The sequence below is a fragment of the Acomys minous genome (genome assembly GCF_964271855.1).
Source record: "Acomys minous genome assembly, chromosome: 17".
NCBI classification, from domain to species: Eukaryota; Metazoa; Chordata; class Mammalia; order Rodentia; family Muridae; genus Acomys; species Acomys minous.
The window spans coordinates 60,567,768-60,587,785 of record NC_140500.1 but is presented as its reverse complement, the minus strand read 5'-3'; the positions used below and the strand labels follow the sequence as shown (position 1 = coordinate 60,587,785).

Genomic DNA, 20,018 nt, shown 5'->3' with positions numbered 1-20,018 from the left:
GTGTGGGAGGGTCTTTTCTGAGTTTGTGTCCAGCCTTGATACCATTGGTAGTTGTCTTTTATTGTCAGCCCCATGAGAGCCACACTGTCCCAGGAATGATTTGAGGTCCCCACATCCCTAGGAGCTGTGTCCTCACCTTAGTGGCAGGGCTTTTTAAGGAAGGGAGGGAGTTAGGGAACGGCAGGCTGGAAGGTATTTTGACTTCCCTGGCTCTGGCAGGACTGCTTTCTGAAGCCAGCTGTGCTGTGTATGTGAGGGGATTACGGGGAAGGACCCTTGAGTCTTTAGGATCTCGGGTCACTTTTTTTTTTCCTTATTTATTTGTTGCAAGCTCTCTGGCTCATGGAACAGCTACTGCTAAAAATGGCTCAGGTGTGATTTTCTTCCAAATCACGGTCTGATTTGGGACCTAATTTTATGTGTTCTGTCGTCACAGCTATGTAAGGAGCTGGGAACGTCCCGAGGACAGAGCCTCCCTGTGCGCCTTTGCCTGCCCAAATGAACTACTGCACAGGGTCTGAGGACAGTGCAGGGCTAATTCGAGGGACTTTGTTTATTTGGTCTGTGTTTCTCTTCCTGTGACACATGGCCTGGGGAAGATCTCCAGAGTTTGAGGGACAGTAGACAGAGCAAGACCAGGACCAGGACAAGGGAGCTGCTTGGTGAATGGGTTATAGGCAGCCAGCCAGGAGTGTCACAGTGGGCATGTGGATGGAGTGACAGGAATCGCATCAGGAAGGTGTGATGGTGGTTGGAGGGCTTGGAGAGAGGTACAGTCTGTGCCTCTGAGAGGCCTAGGTGACTGTGCTGGTGTCTGCCTGTGATCCCAGCGCCCAGGAGGAGGAGGAGGAGGGTAGAGTGGGATGCGGAAGCCGGAGAAGACAGGACAGACGGTGGAGAGGGCCACCACTAAGCTACCAACTTTCTTAGCTCCAGTTCCTGAGACAGGGCTCTGGGGAATCTGGTCTGAATTGAGTTGTTTGCTTGTTCTTCCTTCCTCTCCTTGCGGGCAGTACACTGAGAAGCAGCCATATGGTGATGTTCAAAGATTTATCAGTGAATCCTGATTTGTTATACAATTTAAATATAAATTCTTTAAAAATTCCAGTAGATGCTAGAGGATTTTAGAATGTCTATTTTTTTTTTTTAAAGATTATTGTTATTGCCAGCAGTGGTAGCATATGCCTTTAATCTGAGCACTTCAGAGGCAGACACAGGCAGATCTCCAAGTTTGAGGCCAGCCTGGACTAGAGTGAGTTCCAGGACAGCCAAGGCTACAAACAAAAAGCCCAGTGTGGTGGTGGCACACGCCTTTTGTCTCAGCACTCAGGAGGCAGAGGCAAGCGAATCTCTGTGAGCTCAAGGCCAGCCTGGTCTACAAAGTGAATCCGGGACAGCCAAGGCTAGACAGAAAAACAGTGTCTTGAGAAACAACAACAACAACAAAAAGATTGTTGTTATTGTTCTTTTTTGTGACCAATTTTCCACATAAGCTTTGTCTCACGGTAAGCCAGGCTACCCCAGAACTCACCCTGTAGCCCAGGCTGGCCTCAACCTCCCAGTAATCCTGCCTGAGCTTCCCAGTTGCTAGGATTCCATGTGTGAGCTATCAAAACAAGCTTTTTAAAGGTTTCTTTAAACAGTGTTTCATTAGGTAGCCCAGGCTGGCTTTTAACTTATTATGTGTAGACCAGGCTGGCTGCAAACTCATGGCTAGGCTCCTGTTTCAGCCACCTGGGCATTGAGCTCCTAGAAGTAAGCCACTATACCTGGCTTTGAGGAAGTTTTGGATATGTCGCTGATGTTTTCTCAGAGAGGAATTTGTGGGCTCACCTCACCTTGAGAATGGATTTAAGGGCATGGCTTCTGGTAGTTTCTCAGCCCAGGACCCTGCCTGTAGCTTCTGACTGTATGTGCTTGCCTGTGTCTTTCTTTCAGACGCCGAGCGGTACCAGGATGAGTGCAGAAGCGGGTGCCCGGCCCCTCCGGGTCGGCTCCCGTGTGGAGGTGATTGGGAAGGGCCACCGGGGCACCGTGGCCTATGTTGGAGCCACACTCTTTGCCACTGGCAAGTGGGTGGGCGTGATCCTGGATGAGGCCAAAGGCAAGAACGATGGCACTGTCCAGGGAAGGAAATATTTCACATGTGACGAAGGCCACGGCATCTTTGTACGCCAATCCCAGGTAACCAGTGCGTGGGTGCGAATATCTGTTGCCTGTGCCCCTTGAGTGCAGGTATTTGTTTTCCCTAAGCGGGCATGAGGCTGTGGTTGGGAGCTCTAGCCAAGGAAAATACCTTGTCCCCCAGCTCGCTGGGGAGCTCAGGGGGGCCCCGTACTACAGGCATTCTTGATCCGACTGTACTGAGTCTGTTTTTTGGCTTCAGATCCAAGTATTTGAAGATGGAGCAGACACTACTTCTCCAGAGACTCCCGATTCTTCCGCTTCAAAGGTCCTCAAGAGAGGTACGAGCTTCCCGCATCTACACAGCCCAGTGCTCCGCCCTTCTCCTAATAACAGGGCATCTGCTCTGATTTCCTTGCTCTGTCCTCCCACCCCACTCAGAGGGTCTCTCCCTGTGGCCCTTGGTTCAAATGTCCTTTGTTGCTGTTTGCTTTCACAGAGGGAGCTGATGCAGCTGCAAAGACCAGCAAGCTGGTGAGTGGTTTGGGGCGTGGGAGGGAGTAGCACAGAGAGAGACCCAGGGCCGGGCAGCTGGAAGCGGGAGATGGGCCTGAACTGACTTAGACTTCTAGACACCTACCTTCCCTAAGGACACCTGCGGGGTATGAGTTGCGACTTTAGGGCTAGAATAAAGGTGGTAGGAAAACTGTCAGGGCCTAGAAGCTTAGGGTCAAATAGGATTGAGCTGAGGGGGGATGGGAAGGACAGGCCTAACCCTGGTATGTAGCCGCTTCCTACCTTCTGGATCCAAAGATGCCAAGACCTGAGAGTGCTAGGGCAGGGGGAGGTGGGGTGTAGGGGGAGGAGAATGCCGTTGTCCACAGGTAGTGTAAGGCGCATGCAGAGGGCCCTTCCCAGCCCCCTTTGTCTCTCCCCTACAAGGGTTGGGAGGCAGCCAGGGGGAAACGTCTAGAAGCTGTTCCTTGAGGGGTCCTTCTCTGTTCAGGGCTTGATGCTTACCCTAACACCCTCATCCCTCGCCTGTGCTCACCTGAGTTGGTATTAACACTTATGCCGTTTCCTACTCCTCACGCAGCGGGGACTGAAGCCTAAGAAGGTGGCGTGTTTACTGTTTGTGTCTGGGTGGGCTGTGAGCCCCTCGTGCTCTCCTGCATGCCCCCTCACCCCCACAGCTGCATGCATGTGTGTGTAACCATGGGCCTGGGATGGCAGGGGGGAAAGGGCAGTTCGTCTTCCAAAGTGCCTTTGAGGAAAACAAGGCCAAAGCAGCGCTCAGTAGACAGTTTTCCCTGCTCTAGAGCCCCAGCTAGAGACTCCAGGTCCTTGACGGCAGATCACAGCAGCTGGCTTGGGAGGGAGTGGAGGCACAGAGCTGGGGAGAGAGGAGGGGTGGGAGCACTGAAGAGCAGTTGGGAATCAGAACTTTGTCTACCCGCCTTTGAGTCAGTGATGCCACCAATGCCCACCTTACTGTGCCTGACAGCCTTTCACTCCTACCTTGTATAGTGTGTGCCTGAGGCTGACACACTCCCCCTTCCCCAGGGTCTTGACTGTGCACCACCGTTCCACAGATTTTTCTTTAGGTCTTTTGAGAGGGTCTCACTTTGTCACTCAGGCCAGTCTGGAATTCACTATGTAGACTAGGCTAGCCTAGACTCTGTGGCAGTCTTCCTGCCTCAGCCTTCTTAATGCTGGGCTTATAGGTGGCCACTGTCATGCCCAGCTCCTCTCCATGGACTTTTAAACACTTACATTGCTGCCATGACCACTTCCTCACACGAGTCCTTGCCTTGAGACTCAACCCGAGTTCTTCCTGCCCTGCATGTGCCTGTCTGGGCCGTGTGTACAGTGCTGTGAGCTCCTTGCTGCCAGCCTGTCTCAGGCCTTCCTGGCGTTGCATGGGAAGCTTCTGGATTGCAACACTGGGGAGGGGGGAAGGAACCCCTGGGGGAGTTGAACTCAGTGGGAGTCTTACCTTGGGAGCGGCCACATGCCAGTGCTTGTTTCCTGTCCTGGGTCCTGGCTCTGGGTAGGGATGAGCTTCTAAGGCAGATGATGCTGTAAAGGATGCTAGGCACATCCCAGACACATGGGGACTTGCTACATCCCTTGATTATTGTCTCGTGGTTGGTGCTCCAGTTTCACCTTAGATCCCTGAATAGAGAAGAGCGGAAACTACAGTGTGAGACTAGAAGAGGCCTGGCTGCGGACTGACATGACCCTGGTAGGGTCTGAGCTCATGTCCTGGTGAGACATGATAGCCCAGCCTCAAACTGTGTATGCTAAACGTGTCCCCTGCTGTCTCCAGTCTCACACCCTGATGGTTCAGTCCGAGCTGATCATTTAGCCTGGGTTTCTCCTGTCATCCCACACAGAGTAGCTAGGTCCAGAGTAACAACCTGTGTGTGTGTGTGTATATTTATTTATGTGTTTGGCTTGCATGTATGTTAGTATACTATGTCTGAGCAGTGCCTGTGGAGGCCAGACGATGGTGATGGATGCCTCTGGGACTGGAGATGGTAGTGAGCCAAGTGGGTGCTTAGAATTGAAGCTCAGTCCTCCATTAAGAGCAGCCAAGACTCTGAACCATTAGCTCCCCAAAATCAGAGTTTTGAGAGGGAGTCAGGAGAGAAGGTAGGTACTTCTACACAATACCTGCCCTTTCTAGAAAGTCCTTTAGATACCGGCCTTCATCTCTCTACAGCCTGTAGAGGTGAGGGAAGAGCCCAACACTGTCATTAGAGCTGTTGCTGGTGCCAGTGGCATGCCCAGGTTCCCTAATCACTGTGTGCTCTTGAGAGCTGGGTGCTGGAGGGGCGCTCTGACATTCTAAGCCTAAGGGTTTTGCCGGTGAGTGCAGAAGTGGATGTAATGGGGTTGTCAGAGGCCAGAGTGTAATTATGAGACAGGCTGATGGGCAGGCCTTCTGTCCCTATCCACAAATTCCCGGACTCCATAAGGTGCCATTTCTGCAATGGCCCTTGGCCCAGCTTTTTGGAGCAAGGTTTTGGACGTGGAGAAGAGGAGGGTGGAGGCAGAACCTGGTGTTTGGATGGGGGAGGGAGGGCAGCTTTGCGCAGGGCTTAGTACCATCAGGAGGAGGAGGAGCCTCCCAGTTCTGGGTGGTTGCTAGGTGACCTAGGACTGGTAGCTCCACCCCCATGGAGCTGAGGAGGGTGGGTGCATGACGTCAGGTGGAGCTGCTGCTGCTGCTGCTGCTACTGCTGCTGCGGCCACTGAGGCTGCCATCAGCTTAAGCTGCCGACCTGGGCCAGGCAAGGCTCTGGAGCCGGCTGGAGCTCACAATCGTCCGCTGCCCTGCGGTGCGCCTGCCAGGGCTTCTGTGTCGCCGCAGCAGCCTTTTGCAGGCCTGGAAGCTAAGGCTGCATTGTTGGGATTTGATGCACTAATCTCCTGTCTCCGCCGCCTTTCCCTCCCTCCCTTCGTCTGTCTTTCCTCCCTGTGTTTGTCTGCCCTCCTCTCTCCCTCCCTCTATTTCCTCTCCTTGCTTTCTGTGGTTTTCTGCAATGATGAGACAGGCACCGACAGCCCGAAAGGTACTCTTGCTTGCTCTGGTCCTGCTGCTGGGTTGCCAGGGCGATGGAAGCAGGCTGCTGGGGTGGGGGTGGGGGCTGATTGACTTCATCAGTCTACCTGGCTAGGGGAGGAGGGCAGGCAGAGGTGTGTGTCACTACTGTGCCCCACCCCTGGAGATAAATATATATATTCCTTGATCTACCTGCTTTGGGCTCTGATTTGAGTCAGTTCTGGTCCTTTTTACCCAGTGGCCTCACAGGCTTGGGCTTCAGGCAGTCTCTACTGCAGAACAGGCTTGAGGGGGTTTCCTGGGGTCCAGCCTGAGGCAGCAGGCCAGGCTATCAGTGCACGAAGCAGGCCTACTTACCAGCCGTTGCTGGAGTGACTTAGGCTTGTTCTTTCTGCATCCCACCTCCCCAGAATTTGTGCTAGGGAGTTTACTGGGATAGGATGTGGACCCTAGAGTAGGTTTTGACCTACAGCTCTGGTGAATTAGTCCTGAATGAGGATGGAGATTGGCCGCCTTAGATTCAGTGTCTGCTGAAAACAGCTCACACTGAATCTTGTCTTCGCTAGAGCCCTGAGGCCCAGCTAGCAAGCCTCTGGGAGTTGGAGCTAATTGCCCCTGTGCCACTTTGGAGTAACCCAAAGGCCCCGGATTGCTTTTGGAATAGCGCTTCCTAAGGGCTGCTGTCCACCCCACTTCCTCCCTCCAGCCGGGAGGGCACTTTGCTGAGCTGTGGGCTTTTACTAATGCAGTATTCATAGCCCTGACACCTGAGCCCTCTGCCTTAGGGATGGAGCCTGCTGCAAGGCCTGGACCTGGGGGAGGTGTAGGGAGGGGATCAGCCCTCTCCTGTCTTAGTGATCTGAGCTCCCATTTCTGGGTGTACATACTCATGTCATCGTGCAGGTTTTAGGGTGTCCACTCTAGAGTCTAGCACTTGAAGGAAGAAGCTGACTTGGGAAAGTCCTTGGGAGTGATGTCGGGGTGGGGCCTCCAGGCCGGAGTAGGAAAGAATGCTCACAGAAGGGCGGTCTCTGGAGGCCTTCTTGCCAGCTGCTGCCTCTGGTCTCCTGTGGCTCAGCCCAGGGACAGACTTCTGGGATCTGCAGAGTGTCTGAAGGGGTGCGGCCAACAAGAGTTGGGTAGAAATGAGGGTAGGGACAGGGCAAGGGGGATGTGCCTTCCTGAAGTAGGTACTGTGGTTCCCTGAGGGAGGCGGGGGTGGGGCTGGTGGGCTAGCCCTGTCCACTGCGCCTTCTGCTCTCACTGCTACCTCTGTCCTGCTGTGACCCTTTCTTTCCTGACTCCTCCTCTTCTGGCTCCTGTCGCCTGTCCAGACCACAACTCGACGGCCCAAGGTGAGAACAAGCAGTCTCTGTAAGCCACTGCTGAGTGCAAACACACTTCAGGCATGTGCATGTATGTGGGCATGCATGCTAGCAAGTCAGTGTTGGTCACAGTATACCAAGGGAGAAGCAGCGCTTGAGGCTGCGAACTGGACCCTGGGAGACTGATTTCTAATTCTTTTTTTTTTTAAACATGTATTTTTATTTTATGTTTATGAGTGTTGCCTGCATGTATGTATGTATGTATGTATGTATGTATGTATGTATGTGTACCATTTTGTGCCCTCAGAGGCCCAGAGAGGGTGTCAGATCTTTTGAGTGTTGCCACATGAGTGCTGGGAATCAAACCTGGGTCCTCTGGAAGAGCAGCTAGTGCTCTTAACTCCTGAGCTTTCTCTCCAGCCCCAGCAACTTCTTATCCTTAAGAGGCCACCTTAGCTAGTACATTGAGTGTGGAAAAGCAAGTAAGAGGAGCTGTGGCTAAGCTTGGCTTTGGCCAGCTTGGAAGGGTAAAATGAAAAGAAGTGAGTGCACAGGGTCTGCATGAGGGGGTGAGACTCCGAAGGCTTCGAGGCCAGAGCATCTGTGGGTAGTATGTGCTTTCCACGTGTCCGCTCACCAGGAGAACTTTGGGGCTCAGCATCACCAGGGGCAGCACTATCTACCCCAGGGTTTGTGGCTTCCTGGAAGCTGGCCAGCCCCCCAACTCCAGCCACAGCATGGGCCCAGGTACTGTTGCTCAGTTGGAGCTTCAGCTTGGGGGAGGACGTGCGGGGTTGGGTCTACTTACCTCACTTCCAGGGTAGCCTGTACAGTTTCCAACTCAACCCGGTAACCACCAGGATCCCTTGCCATAGACGAAAGGAGTGAGGTCCAGTGGACTGCCAAGACTAGGGAGGCTTCCCAGGGAGTAAGCCTGCCTCTACGCTTTTGGCCCCGCCCTCTGTGAGAACATGGCAGTTGAGAACAATCTCTGATCTGTTCTTTGCTTCTGGGAACAGCATTGAGGCACTTTGTCACTGTTGGGGGAGTCGGGCGTGCACGCAGCACAAGGATGGGAGGATTAAGAAGTTGCTAGAGTGAGCACAACTAGGTCACAGAAGGGAGTGTGGGGCATGAGAGCCTGCTTTGAAGGTTACGGCATAGTGGGGAGGAGGTAGACACAGTCCCAAGGGAGGAACCTTATAATCTTATGTCTCCCACCCTCTCCTCTTTTTCTCCACTGTCCTTTGTCACTGTTGCTTTTGGACTCTGTCATTGTCGTTGTCACCCCCCCCCACCCCCGTCTTTGGTCTCATTGTGCTTTCATTCGCCCTCTGTCTTCTCTCTCTGCCTCCTTGCCTTGCTCTCTCTCTTCCTTCCATGTTCTGTTCTCTTTCTGGCCCGCCCTTACCCTCTCAATAGCCTACCCGCCCAGCCAGTACTGGGGTGTCTGGGCCCAGTAGCTCCCTGGGCCCCTCGGGATCGGCATCAGCCGGTGAGCTGAGCAGCAGTGAGCCCAGCACCCCAGCTCAGACTCCGCTGGCAGCACCCATCATCCCCACACCGGCCCTCACCTCTCCTGGAGCAGCACCCCCACTTCCTTCTCCCTCTAAGGTAAGGACACTCAAGGCACCAAGGGGCCTGCCACGGAAACTTCCCCAGAGTTCGGGAAGACTTAGGACTCAAATCAGAGTGAGGACAGCATGCTCCTGGCGGAAACACCCTTTCTTTCCTGCCCTTCTCTACCTTTTCCACATGGCACGTTTTCCTCATAGATGTCCATATGCCGCCTGCTCGTGATTCGCAGTCAAGGGAAATTTTTATTTTGCTAGGGTGGGGCAGGGGCTGCGCACAAACGGTGGGAACCTCATCTTGGCAGGAAGAGGAGGGGCTGAGGGCGCAGGTGCGGGACCTGGAGGAGAAGCTGGAGACCTTGCGTCTGAAGCGCTCAGAAGACAAGGCGAAGCTGAAGGAGCTGGAGAAGCACAGGATCCAGCTGGAGCAGGTGCAGGAATGGAAGAGCAAGATGCAGGAGCAGCAGGCCGACCTGCAGCGGCGCCTCAAGGAGGCCCGGAAGGTGAGCCTCGGGACCCGACCCGAGAGGTGCGCCGCACCCTGGGCTGCCCGGGAGGAAGGGGCGCACGGACTCACTCTTTCCCTGTTCCCCCTCCAACCTCCAGGAAGCCAAGGAGGCGCTGGAGGCGAAGGAGCGCTACATGGAGGAGATGGCGGACACGGCTGACGCCATTGAGATGGCCACTCTGGACAAGGAGATGGCTGAGGAGCGGGCTGAGTCTCTGCAGCAGGAGGTGGAGGCGCTGAAGGAACGGGTGGACGAGCTCACCACCGACCTGGAGATCCTCAAGGCTGAAATCGAAGAGAAAGGTAAGGAGCGAGGACCAGCAGGGCCAGCTGGCGGAGTAGGGCCAGCGTGAACACACTGCTGCTCTCACAGGCTCTGACGGGGCTGCGTCCAGCTACCAGCTCAAGCAGCTAGAGGAGCAGAACGCCCGCCTAAAGGACGCCCTGGTGAGGTAGGCCTTCCTCTGCCCCGTCCTCGCGACAGGCCGGGGCTCGCACTGCCTCGTGACTGATACGCTCTCTGCAGTCTCTGTCTTCTCTTTGACGCCTTCCCTTGCTCCTTCCACTTCTCCACAGGATGCGAGATCTCTCTTCCTCAGAGAAGCAGGAACACGTAAAGCTCCAGAAGCTCATGGAAAAGAAGAACCAGGAGCTGGAGGTTGTAAGGCAGCAGCGTGAGCGCCTTCAGGAGGAGCTAAGCCAGGCCGAGAGCACCATCGACGAGCTCAAAGAGCAGGTCAGTGAGCACAGCCCTCCCCGCGTGGGAGCACCTGCTGCCCCTTGCCCTGCGAGCACAGCCCTCCCTGAGTGGCGCGCCCGCAGCCCCTCACCTTGCCAGGCCCTTACAGCCACACTTCTCCCTGGCCATTCCCTGTAACGCAGGTGGACGCAGCTCTGGGGGCCGAGGAGATGGTGGAGATGCTGACTGACCGGAACCTGAATCTGGAAGAGAAAGTGCGGGAATTGCGGGAGACTGTGGGGGATTTGGTAAGAGAAGGGCAGATCCCTGACTTCTGACCCTGGTGGGGGATAATTGGAAGGGACCTTCTGAGAGAGACTGACGTCAGAGCCTTGGCCTTTGAGCGGGGCTGTGGTGAGGGGACTGTCCCAGCCCCGCCATCCTGACCCTGCCTGTGTGCTCTCCCCCACCTTTGTGGCATCCAGGAAGCGATGAACGAAATGAACGATGAACTGCAGGAAAATGCACGGGAGACAGAGCTGGAGCTACGGGAGCAGCTGGACATGGCTGGTGCCCGGGTACGGGAGGCCCAGAAGCGTGTGGAAGCAGCTCAGGAGACTGTCGCTGACTACCAGCAAACCATCAAGAAGTACCGCCAACTGACCGCCCACCTACAGGTGCCTGCCTCGCCTCGCCTGTTCTCTGCTCAAGATCACCCTAGGGCTCCCAGGGCCCACTGTGTTTCACTGTCTGCCCTTAGGATGTCAATCGGGAGCTGACCAACCAGCAGGAAGCATCTGTGGAGAGACAGCAGCAGCCACCTCCGGAGACTTTTGATTTCAAAATCAAGTTTGCCGAGACCAAGGCTCATGCCAAGGTCAGGAAAGTGGGCACCTCGAAGTCAGGGGTGTGAGGGAGCCTAGCAAGGGCAGGGTGCTGTGGGCTGACTTGGGTCTTTCGTGTGGTGATCGTGGAAGAGTCCGGCCTGGGCTTATCCTAGAAACAAGGGGCCTGGTGGTCCTGCAGCTTTCTGTCCAGGCTGAGGGATCTCCTCCCTGTCCACCTCACAGGCAATCGAGATGGAGTTGAGACAGATGGAGGTAGCCCAGGCCAACCGGCACATGTCCCTGCTGACAGCCTTCATGCCTGACAGCTTCCTGCGGCCGGGTGGAGACCATGACTGTGTCCTGGTGCTGCTCCTCATGCCCCGGCTCATCTGCAAGGTATGACCAGTCAGTCACATGTGAGCAGAAACCTACTGAGCCAGGCACTGAGGGCGAGAAGGGAAGGCAGCAGGCACCGCGTGCCCACAGTTTACAGGGGAGTGGAGGGCCTCACTCAGCAGGGTCTCGTGAGCACAGAGCCAGCCACCACACTCAGAGCTCTGCGTGTGCATTCCACCAGCTACAGGGCAGAAGCATCTGGAGAAAGACCTTGGGGATGCACAATTTTTTCCTAACTGTTTTCTAAACAACCCAGTACAGCCATGGTATCACCTAGCTTGTGTTGGGCATCATCGGTAGCCTAGAGGTGGCTTAATGTGTATAGGAGCGTGCACACAGGCTGCATGCAGATCCTGTGCATTTTACATGAGGCGCTCAAACATGTGCTGGTGTTTACAGGAGGAGTCGCCCCGCCCCCAGCCCCCCCTACCCCCCATTAGAAGGAACAGTCCAGGAAGAAGTAGCCTCCTTATGCAGCAGTTGCTAATCTGCTTTAGGTGAGGGTGGAAGTTACCTGAAGGAATAGCATTTGCACCAGGCCAGAGGCAGCCGGGGTGTCAGGCGGTAAGTGGCAGATAGTGAGAGCAGCCTTGATCAGTCCCACGGTTCTACTGCCCTTTGTTCTCTTGGTCACTCAACAAGCTCCTGGCATGACCCTGCGCCTCTGTGAGCCTCCTGCCCATCCGAGGCTGTTTCTGCTTCTCTTCCATGTGGACGTGTCCTCCACATAGTTGCTTAGCCACGTGGATCTGTGTTCTTGGTCCCCTGCTCCCAGTGCCCGGACCCTGATCTTCCTCCTACAGGCAGAGCTCATCCGGAAGCAGGCCCAGGAGAAGTTTGACCTCAGTGAGAACTGTTCAGAGCGGCCCGGACTGCGAGGCGCTGCAGGGGAGCAGCTCAGCTTTGCTGCTGGCCTGGTGTACTCACTGAGTCTGCTGCAGGCCACTCTGCACCGCTATGAGCAGTAAGGCACCCCTTGTCCCCTCCCCTGCCCCTGGGCCCGTGAGGCAGGACCGGCTGGAGACCTGGCCTCACAGTGCCCGCCCGTCTCTGGCCTTAGCGCCCTCTCTCAGTGCAACGTGGATGTGTACAAGAAGGTGGGGAGCCTGTACCCTGAGATGAGCGCCCACGAGCGCTCCCTAGACTTCCTCATTGAGCTGCTGCACAAGGACCAGCTGGACGAGACTGTCAATGTGGAGCCCCTCACCAAGGCCATCAAGTACTACCAGGTCTGGGCTGCTGGCCGAGGGTGGGGAGGGGCAGGGTGTCCCGGGCTGTGTGTCCCTGCTTGGCTGCCTGAGTCCCAGCCTGCTCTGGTTTTGTTGTTGTTGGAGCTGGGAGATCCAGTATTTTTTGTTTTGTTCTTTTGAGACTGGGTCTCACATAACCCAGGCCGGCCTTAAACTTGCTATGTAGCCAAAGATAACCTTGAACTCCTGATCCTCCTGCCTCCGTCTCGAGGGCTTGGATAATAGGTCTATGAGGTCATGTCTGGATTAAAACAAAACAGCCTGTGTGTGTAGTGTATGTGCACGCGTGTGTGCATGGGTATCACATGCCACAGTGTACATGGGGAGGTCATAGGGCACCATGAGGAAGTTGACTCTTCCCTTCCACCATATGGGTCTTGAAGATTAAACTCCAGTTGTTTGTCTTGGGAGCAAGTGTCACTGCCCCCGAGCTAACTCACTGGCCACTTTTATAATACAGTAGTTCACTGTAGCTCAGGCTGGCCTTGAACTCCTGATGCTCTTGTCTTAGCGTCCCCAGCTCTGTGATTATGGACCTGCACCACCAGTCCCAGTTCTTGTTGGCTCTGATGTGAGCGTGCCTGGTGATGTCCCTGCCTGGAGGGTTTGGAAAGTTTTGTACTTGTTAAGACCCCAGTGTCCAAGACTGCAGCTCTAGTTTGGGAAGAGGGCAGTCTCCTAGCCCCTGCCCTCCCATAGGCTAAGGCCGCCTCCCTGTTGTCTCTCCTCAGCATCTGTATAGCATCCACCTTGCGGAACAACCCGAGGACTCCACCATGCAGCTGGCCGACCACATCAAGGTGACATGTCTAGATCGGGGTGAAGCGTGCTGTAGGGATGAGGGCGGGAGATCAGATGGAGGGGTCAGGAACGGTAGAGGACGCATGCACATGTGGTAGCCGTCAGAAGATGGGGACGCCTTAGGGATGATGATGATGGGGCAAAGAGCTCCCATTAGGCGCTAAGACCACACGTCTCCTTCTGCACAGTTCACGCAGAGTGCCCTGGACTGCATGAGCGTGGAGGTGGGGCGGCTGCGCTCCTTCTTGCAGGTGAGGGCACATCTGGATCTGGTTCTTTGTATCCCTTCCCCTCCCCTTCCCCTGGCGCTAATGCTGACTTCTCCATTTCCTGTTCCTATGTAGGGTGGGCAGGAGGCAACGGATATTGCCCTTCTCCTCCGAGACCTGGAAACATCATGCAGCGACATCCGTCAGTTCTGCAAGAAGATCCGAAGGCGGATGCCAGGGACAGATGCTCCTGGGATCCCAGCAGCGCTGGCCTTTGGATCTCAGGTTTAGGGCTGAGACTGTGAGGGAAGGGTGTTGAGCAGGGACAAGAAGGGCTCCCCCCCACTCCCTCCCCCCCCCCCCCCCCCACATAACGATCTGTATCTATCTGGCCAGGGGCCTGAATTGGGAAACTAGGAACCATGGTGCTGGGCCGGGGTGGACTCTTGACTCTAGCCTCCACACAGGTGTCTGACACGCTCCTCGACTGCAGGAAGCACTTGACATGGGTGGTAGCTGTCCTGCAGGAGGTGGCAGCTGCGGCCGCCCAGCTTATTGCCCCCCTGGCAGAGAATGAGGGGCTGCCTGTGGCTGCGCTGGAGGAGCTCGCTTTCAAAGCAAGCGAACAGGTTGGCCTGGGACCTGGGACTGTGGGGTCTGGGGAGGCAGCGGCTGTTGCCGGCCTCTCATACCGGCCCCTGGCTGTTGCAGATCTACGGGAGCCCCTCCAGCAGCCCCTATGAGTGTCTGCGTCAGTCATGCACCATCCTCATCAGCACAATGAACAAGCTGGCCACAGCCATGCAAGAGGGCGAGTACGATGCAGAGCGGCCTCCAAGCAAGGTAGGTGGAGGTCTCTGGGGACCTAGTGGCCTCCAGGGGTGCAACATGCAGAGCTACCTTGGTTGTGGAGGATGGGAGGCTGGAGGGAGGAGCGTCCTGCCTAGAAGTCAGGATGATTTTCTTGTGACTGGATGTCTCCCGAAAGGAGGGCAGGTCTCCTTCCCCTGCCTCTACTGTCTGACACACTCTGTCCTCTGTCCCCTGCCTCTACTGTCTGACACACTCTGTCCTCTGTCCCCTGCCTCTACTGTCTGACACACTCTGTCCTCTGTCCCCTGCCTCTACTGTCTGACACACTCTGTCTTGTAGCCTCCTCCGGTTGAGCTTCGGGCTGCAGCCCTGCGTGCGGAGATCACAGACGCCGAAGGTCTGGGTTTGAAGCTTGAGGACCGAGAGACAGTTATCAAGGAGTTAAAGAAGTCACTCAAGATTAAGGTGCGGAGGACTGGAGAGATGGAGCGGTGGTTAAGAGCCCTAGCTGGTCTTCAGAGGACCCTGGTTTGAGTCTCTGCACCCACTTGGTGGCTCGCAGCCATGTGTAATTCTGGTCCTAGGGGATCCAATGCCGTCTTCTGGCTTCTGAGGGCACCAGGCATAAATATAGTACATAGACATGCATGCAGACGAAACCACACATAACATGAAGTAATTAATTTAAAAAACTAAGGTGAAGACAGGGCAGCAGCAAGTGCCGGGAGTGGGGATCCAGCCACATGGGAGCTGAGGCAAGAAGTGGGTCCCGCAAAAAGGGTCATCAGGGAGGGAGCTCCTGCGTCTCACAGTCTCACCTGGTCCTGAGGCTCCTGGGAGGATGTGAAGAGCAGGAGTGTCAACCTTGTGCAGGGAGAGGAGCTGAGTGAGGCCAACGTGCGCCTGAGCCTCCTGGAGAAGAAGCTGGACAGCGCTGCCAAGGACGCCGATGAACGCATCGACAAAGTCCAGACGCGGCTGCAGGAGACTCAGGCCCTGCTGAAGAAGAAGGAGAAGTCAGGCACCACCCCGGGGGGTGGGGGGTGGGGGTGGGGGGGTGGGGGGGTGGGGGGGGCGAGTCCTCCACCCCTCGCTCCTGTCAGCAGCTTTCTGCTGTAGTGACTCCTTGTTCCCTGTAGTGTGTCTACCCCACTTGTCCTTCCCTAGTGTCCTCCACTGCCCCGCCGCAGCCGTAGCTGGGGTTGCCTCTAAGGGTCTGCTGTGGGGACCGAGAGGACACATGGGGCTGTGAGGAAGGGACACAGCCCAGGTTTTCCTCCACAGAGACTTTGAGGAGACAATGGATGCACTCCAGGCCGACATCGACCAGCTGGAGGCGGAGAAGGTGGAGCTCAAGCAGCGCCTGAACAGCCAGTCCAAGCGCACAATCGAGGGGCTCCGAGGTCCCCCTCCCTCAGGCATTGCCACCCTGGTCTCTGGCATTGCTGGCGGTGAGTACAGTGGTGGTGAGTGGCATCTGCCCAGAGGATACTGACTGTCCTCTCTTCTGGCCTCGGTTTGACCTCAGGTGCCCATACCCTAGGTGTTCAGCCAGGAACATGCGTGCCCCAGTTTCTCTGCCTGCTTTCACCAGGGTTTCATTGTCCTGGGAGAGGCGTGCAGAGAGCTGCCTTATGAAGGAGCACGCTACCAAGACTGAGGTCAGAGTAACAGGGGCAGGAGAGGCCAGGCCACGCTGCTGGAGCGCTCAGCCTTTTGTGAAGCCGGTGCCTGACAGTCCCTCAGCGTGCCTGCTCCGTGTCATGGCTTCCATAGGTTTCCATGGCATCGCTCTCTCTTCCGTGGCAGATTCTTCCGGTTTTGCTCTTGGCTTCCATTCTGACTTTTGCTTAGCCTCTTAGTAGGGTCAGGGAGCCTCACGTGGAGGGTTTCTGTCTCCCAGCCTCAGTCCTCTGGGTGAAGAGGCCACTGCCTCTGCTTCTCAATGGCCTGGTTTGGTTCTGTTTCCCCTCAGTTTTGTACTTAACGTTTTCACCACGGGAGAACAATCTCTTAGCCCCATAATTAAACCACCGGGGTCTCGGGCCTTCCTCACTGCTCACCTCTCCTGAGGCCTTGCCCTCCTCAAATTCCTTGTCACAGATACAACCTGACTCAGAGAGGAGACCCAGTGCCTTTGTGACATTGTACTCCCACAGTGCACACAGCTCCCCATCTTTAGGTTCAGCATTTTGTATTGTTTTAGTACAGACTCTTAAACAAATTCTGCTTCTGAATTAATGAAGCATCCCACCAAAAAGCGAAGCATTTGCCTCAGAGCAAGGGGGAAGCCTGAGGAGCTTGTGCCTTCTCCCTGAGCTGTGCAGCCGGGTGCGGTCTCTGGCGCACTCCCTGAGCTGTGCAGCCGGGTGCAGTCTCTGGAGCACTCCCTGAGCTGTGCAGCCGGGTGCAGTCTCTGGAGCACTCCCTGAGCTGTGCAGCCGGGTGCAGTCTCTGGAGCACTCCCTGAGCTGTGCAGCCGGGTGCAGTCTCTGGAGCACTCCCTGAGCTGTGCAGCCGGGTGCAGTCTCTGGAGCACTCCCTGAGCTGTGCAGCCAGGTGCAGTCTCTGGAGCACTCCCTGAGCTGTGCAGCCGGGTGCAGTCTCTGGAGCACTCCCTGAGCTGTGCAGCCGGGTGCAGTCTCTGGAGCACTCCCTGAGCTGTGCAGCCGGGTGCAGTCTCTGGAGCACTCCCTGAGCTGTGCAGCCGGGTGCAGTCTCTGGAGCACTCCCTGAGCTGTGCAGCCGGGTGCAGTCTCTGGAGCACTCCCTGAGCTGTGCAGCCGGGTGCAGTCTCTGGAGCACTCCCTGAGCTGTGCAGCCGGGTGCAGTCTCTGGAGCACTCCCTGAGCTGTGCAGCCGGGTGCAGTCTCTGGAGCACTCCCTGAGCTGTGCAGCCGGGTGCAGTCTCTGGAGCACTCCCTGAGCTGTGCAGCCAGGTGCAGTCTCTGGCGCACTCACCACGCCTTAGCGGGAGGCAGGGAGGCAGAAGCAGCCCTGCACCCGAGTGCTTCCTGCATTCACTCACTTTGCCGTCCTCACATGTGCCCTGACTCTCAGCCTTGCCACCTTTGCTCTCTCACACGTCTGCCCGCACCCCAGAGGCAGAGGCAGGGTCTCAAAGACGAAGTTTTGGTGGTGAGGGAAGAGTCTGCTGCACGTTGAGCCCAGAGTTCCTCTGCTTCTTCCTTGTCCCCACATTTTCTAACCCTCTCTCTCTCTTCTGCTCCCCCACGGGCTCTCCAGAGGAACAACAGCGAGGTAGAGACCCACCCAGGCTGGGGTTTCCCGGGAACTGGGACAGGGGACGTCAGAAGTGGCGGTGGGAGGGGGAGCAGAAGCCCAGGGCTGATGGCATTCTGCGTGTTGCTCTCAGGGGGTGCTCCCGGGCAGCCTCCAGGCGCCTCGCCAGGCCCGGGGCTGGTGAAGGACTCACCGCTGCTGCTGCAGCAGATCTCTGCTATGAGGTTGCACATCTCTCAGCTGCAGCATGAAAACAGCATCCTCAAAGTAAGGCGCCCAGTGGGGACCGTGGGGTGGAGCCCAGAGGACGCATGCCCACTGATGGACAGCAAAGGCCACTCGAACCTCTGACTCTGTTCCCTCCCACCTGACAGGGAGCCCAGATGAAGGCATCCTTGGCAGCTCTGCCCCCTCTGCATGTTGCAAAGCTTTCTCTCCCGCCCCATGAGGGCCCTGGTGGTGAGCTGGTGGCTGGAGCGCTGTATCGCAAGACCAGCCAGCTATTGGAGACACTAAATCAGCTGAGCACACACACCCACGTCGTAGATATCACTCGAACCAGCCCAGGTGTGTGCTCTCCCCTCCCCAGGGCATGGACAGGGTCTCATCCTCCCCATGAGGTTCTCCCCGCTGCTGGCTTCAGGTTCAGTCTCCCTCCCCCCTGCAGTGTGGCTGTCCAGGCTCCCTCCCCCTGCAGTGTGGCTGGCTTCAGGTCCAGTGTCCCTCCCCCCTGCAGTGTGGCTGGCTTCAGGTTCAGTGGCCCTCCCCCTGCAGTGTGGCTGTCCAGGCTCCCTCCCCCTGCAGTGTGGCTGGCTTCAGGTCCAGCCTCCCTGGTTCTCGTGCACACCCCCTTCCTGCCTTCTCTCTCGTCTGCCTCTCCCTTCTTCCTTTTCTCATACTGGGGGTTGAACTGAGGGCCTTAAGCCTGCTAGGCTAGTGCCTATAGCCCCAGCGTTTTACTTTTTAGTACTTTTATTTGTTTTGTTTGAGACAGGGTTTCTCTGTGTAGCCCTGGCTGTCCTGGAACTCTCCCTGTAGACCAGGCAGGCCTCGAACTTCCAGTCCTCCTATTTCAGTCTCCTAGTAGCTGCTTCTAGGCTTCCCATCAGACCCAGCTCCCTCTTCCTCTGAAGCGCCTGTTGTCTGTGGGTCCAGTGCTGACGCTGCTGAGCATGCACCAGCTGCTTGGCTGGACCCTAGTGTCCTCAGCATCTTTCCCTCTTCACAGCTGCCAAGAGCCCGTCAGCTCAGCTAATGGAGCAAGTGGCTCAGCTCAAATCCCTGAGTGACACCATTGAGAAGCTTAAGGTCAGTCACATGCTGCCTTTCCTTCACTCAGCTCCCTTGGCTCATCCTCGGGGGGAGCCAGGCACTGGTGGGGTTCTCTGGACTTGCTCCCTCCGTGCTTGGAGGCACATTGAGGAGTTGGTAAATTCGCATCAACAAAGTGCCTGACTGGGGTCGTTTATAGGCTGGTGAACCACCGGTGCTGACCAAACGGTTCTCTGGGATATGTGGCTGCAGTTTCTGTCAGCTGTAGTCATTGGAGGGCACAGTGTTTGCCAGTGGCTCCTTAGAGGCCATGGACACTAAATATGGCCTCAGTGAAGGTGTAAAAAGCATGGAGGGATGCTGGGAAGGGACTGGGCCAGAGGCAGGAGCAGAGGCTCAGCCATTGAAAGCTGCCCTCCTTCTGGAGCTACTGTCTCTGTGAAGCTCTGGAGGTCTTGACCTACCCAGCCGCGTCCCCTAAAGGAGCCCTGTCCCCATCCCTCTCCCCAGGATGAGGTACTCAAGGAGGCAGTCACTCAGCGTCCTGGAGCTACAGTTCCCACTGACTTTGCCACCTTCCCTTCATCAGCCTTCCTCCGGGTAAGGGGGAACATGGTGGGGGGCATATGCTGGGTGCTCCTGTGGGCTCGCCCCCTCCTCCTGCCATTGAAGGGCCTCTGGAGTCTTATCCGTACCCCCACTCCACCCCACCCCACCCTGCTTATCTGTAGGGCCAAGTCTTACTTGCACAGAACCCAGAAGTACTTTCAGCACTTACAGATTGGAATATTCTAGCATATAAGGAACACCTGCCCTTGTTAGATGACTCCTGTTTTAATTTGAAAAATGTTACTGTGGAGTCAGAGCTCAGAAGCCCCAGTTTCCCAGGGGCTGCCAGAGTCGGTACCCAAGGACCCTCCAGCGGCCCATCATCAAGTGAGCCCTGGACCTGAGGGAAGCCCTTGTTCTCTTCCCAACACAAGGCCAAGGAGGAGCAGCAGGAGGACACCGTCTACATGGGCAAAGTGACCTTTTCATGTGCGGCAGGCCTAGGACAGCGACACCGCCTGGTGCTGACCCAGGAGCAGCTGCACCAGCTTCACAGTCGCCTCATCTCCTAAGCACCCCTCCATGCCATAGCCCCCCGGGACCACTGCCCACCGCACAGCCACCTCAGCCACTCCCGGGATGAGCCACATGTAAGCTCTTGCGTGGTTCAGCTTTGCCTGGTCTGGTCAGGGTCCCGTTGCTTCTGTCCCCTGGGTTTGCCTGTCCACCCCTGGCCTCTTCCGTATTTGCTATTCAGCTGCTCCCTCTTTCCAGAGGGGCCTCAGGGCATTGGAGGGGGGCTGACACCCCTCCACTAAAGATTAAGTGAGGTCTCCTTGACTGAGGCCTTCACCCATTGATTAAAGCAACTTGTGCTTCA

General features: G+C 56.4%; 1 protein-coding gene across 12 annotated transcripts in view; it reads left to right on the top strand.

Annotated features, from left to right (window-relative positions):
- DCTN1 (dynactin subunit 1) overlaps positions 1–20,018 on the top strand; it is a 44,476-nt gene extending 24,458 nt beyond the window's left edge. For 5 of the 12 annotated variants that reach the window (XM_084764969.1, XM_084764973.1, XM_084764974.1 and 2 more), the window contains exons 2-32: positions 1,939–2,184; positions 2,387–2,465; positions 2,624–2,658; positions 3,221–3,241; positions 5,685–5,702; positions 7,027–7,047; positions 8,440–8,631; positions 8,897–9,094; positions 9,198–9,402; positions 9,473–9,551; positions 9,676–9,835; positions 9,982–10,086; positions 10,264–10,455; positions 10,539–10,655; positions 10,849–11,001; positions 11,805–11,965; positions 12,062–12,230; positions 12,983–13,051; positions 13,241–13,303; positions 13,397–13,546; positions 13,729–13,890; positions 13,973–14,104; positions 14,414–14,539; positions 14,948–15,090; positions 15,359–15,525; positions 17,321–17,335; positions 17,451–17,584; positions 17,692–17,884; positions 18,546–18,625; positions 19,100–19,189; positions 19,573–20,018. In XM_084764969.1, the coding sequence (XP_084621095.1) occupies positions 1,939–2,184; positions 2,387–2,465; positions 2,624–2,658; positions 3,221–3,241; positions 5,685–5,702; positions 7,027–7,047; positions 8,440–8,631; positions 8,897–9,094; positions 9,198–9,402; positions 9,473–9,551; positions 9,676–9,835; positions 9,982–10,086; positions 10,264–10,455; positions 10,539–10,655; positions 10,849–11,001; positions 11,805–11,965; positions 12,062–12,230; positions 12,983–13,051; positions 13,241–13,303; positions 13,397–13,546; positions 13,729–13,890; positions 13,973–14,104; positions 14,414–14,539; positions 14,948–15,090; positions 15,359–15,525; positions 17,321–17,335; positions 17,451–17,584; positions 17,692–17,884; positions 18,546–18,625; positions 19,100–19,189; positions 19,573–19,710 (3,813 nt within the window). In that variant the 3' untranslated portion in view covers positions 19,711–20,018. Of the gene's footprint in view, positions 1–1,938; positions 2,185–2,386; positions 2,466–2,623; positions 2,659–3,220; positions 3,242–5,684; positions 5,703–7,026; positions 7,048–8,439; positions 8,632–8,896; positions 9,095–9,197; positions 9,403–9,472; positions 9,552–9,675; positions 9,836–9,981; positions 10,087–10,263; positions 10,456–10,538; positions 10,656–10,848; positions 11,002–11,804; positions 11,966–12,061; positions 12,231–12,982; positions 13,052–13,240; positions 13,304–13,396; positions 13,547–13,728; positions 13,891–13,972; positions 14,105–14,413; positions 14,540–14,947; positions 15,091–15,358; positions 15,526–17,320; positions 17,336–17,450; positions 17,585–17,691; positions 17,961–18,029; positions 18,247–18,545; positions 18,626–19,099; positions 19,190–19,572 lie in introns of those variants that run through there. The other 7 variants (XM_084764970.1, XM_084764968.1, XM_084764972.1 and 4 more) reach the window with 7 other exon arrangements.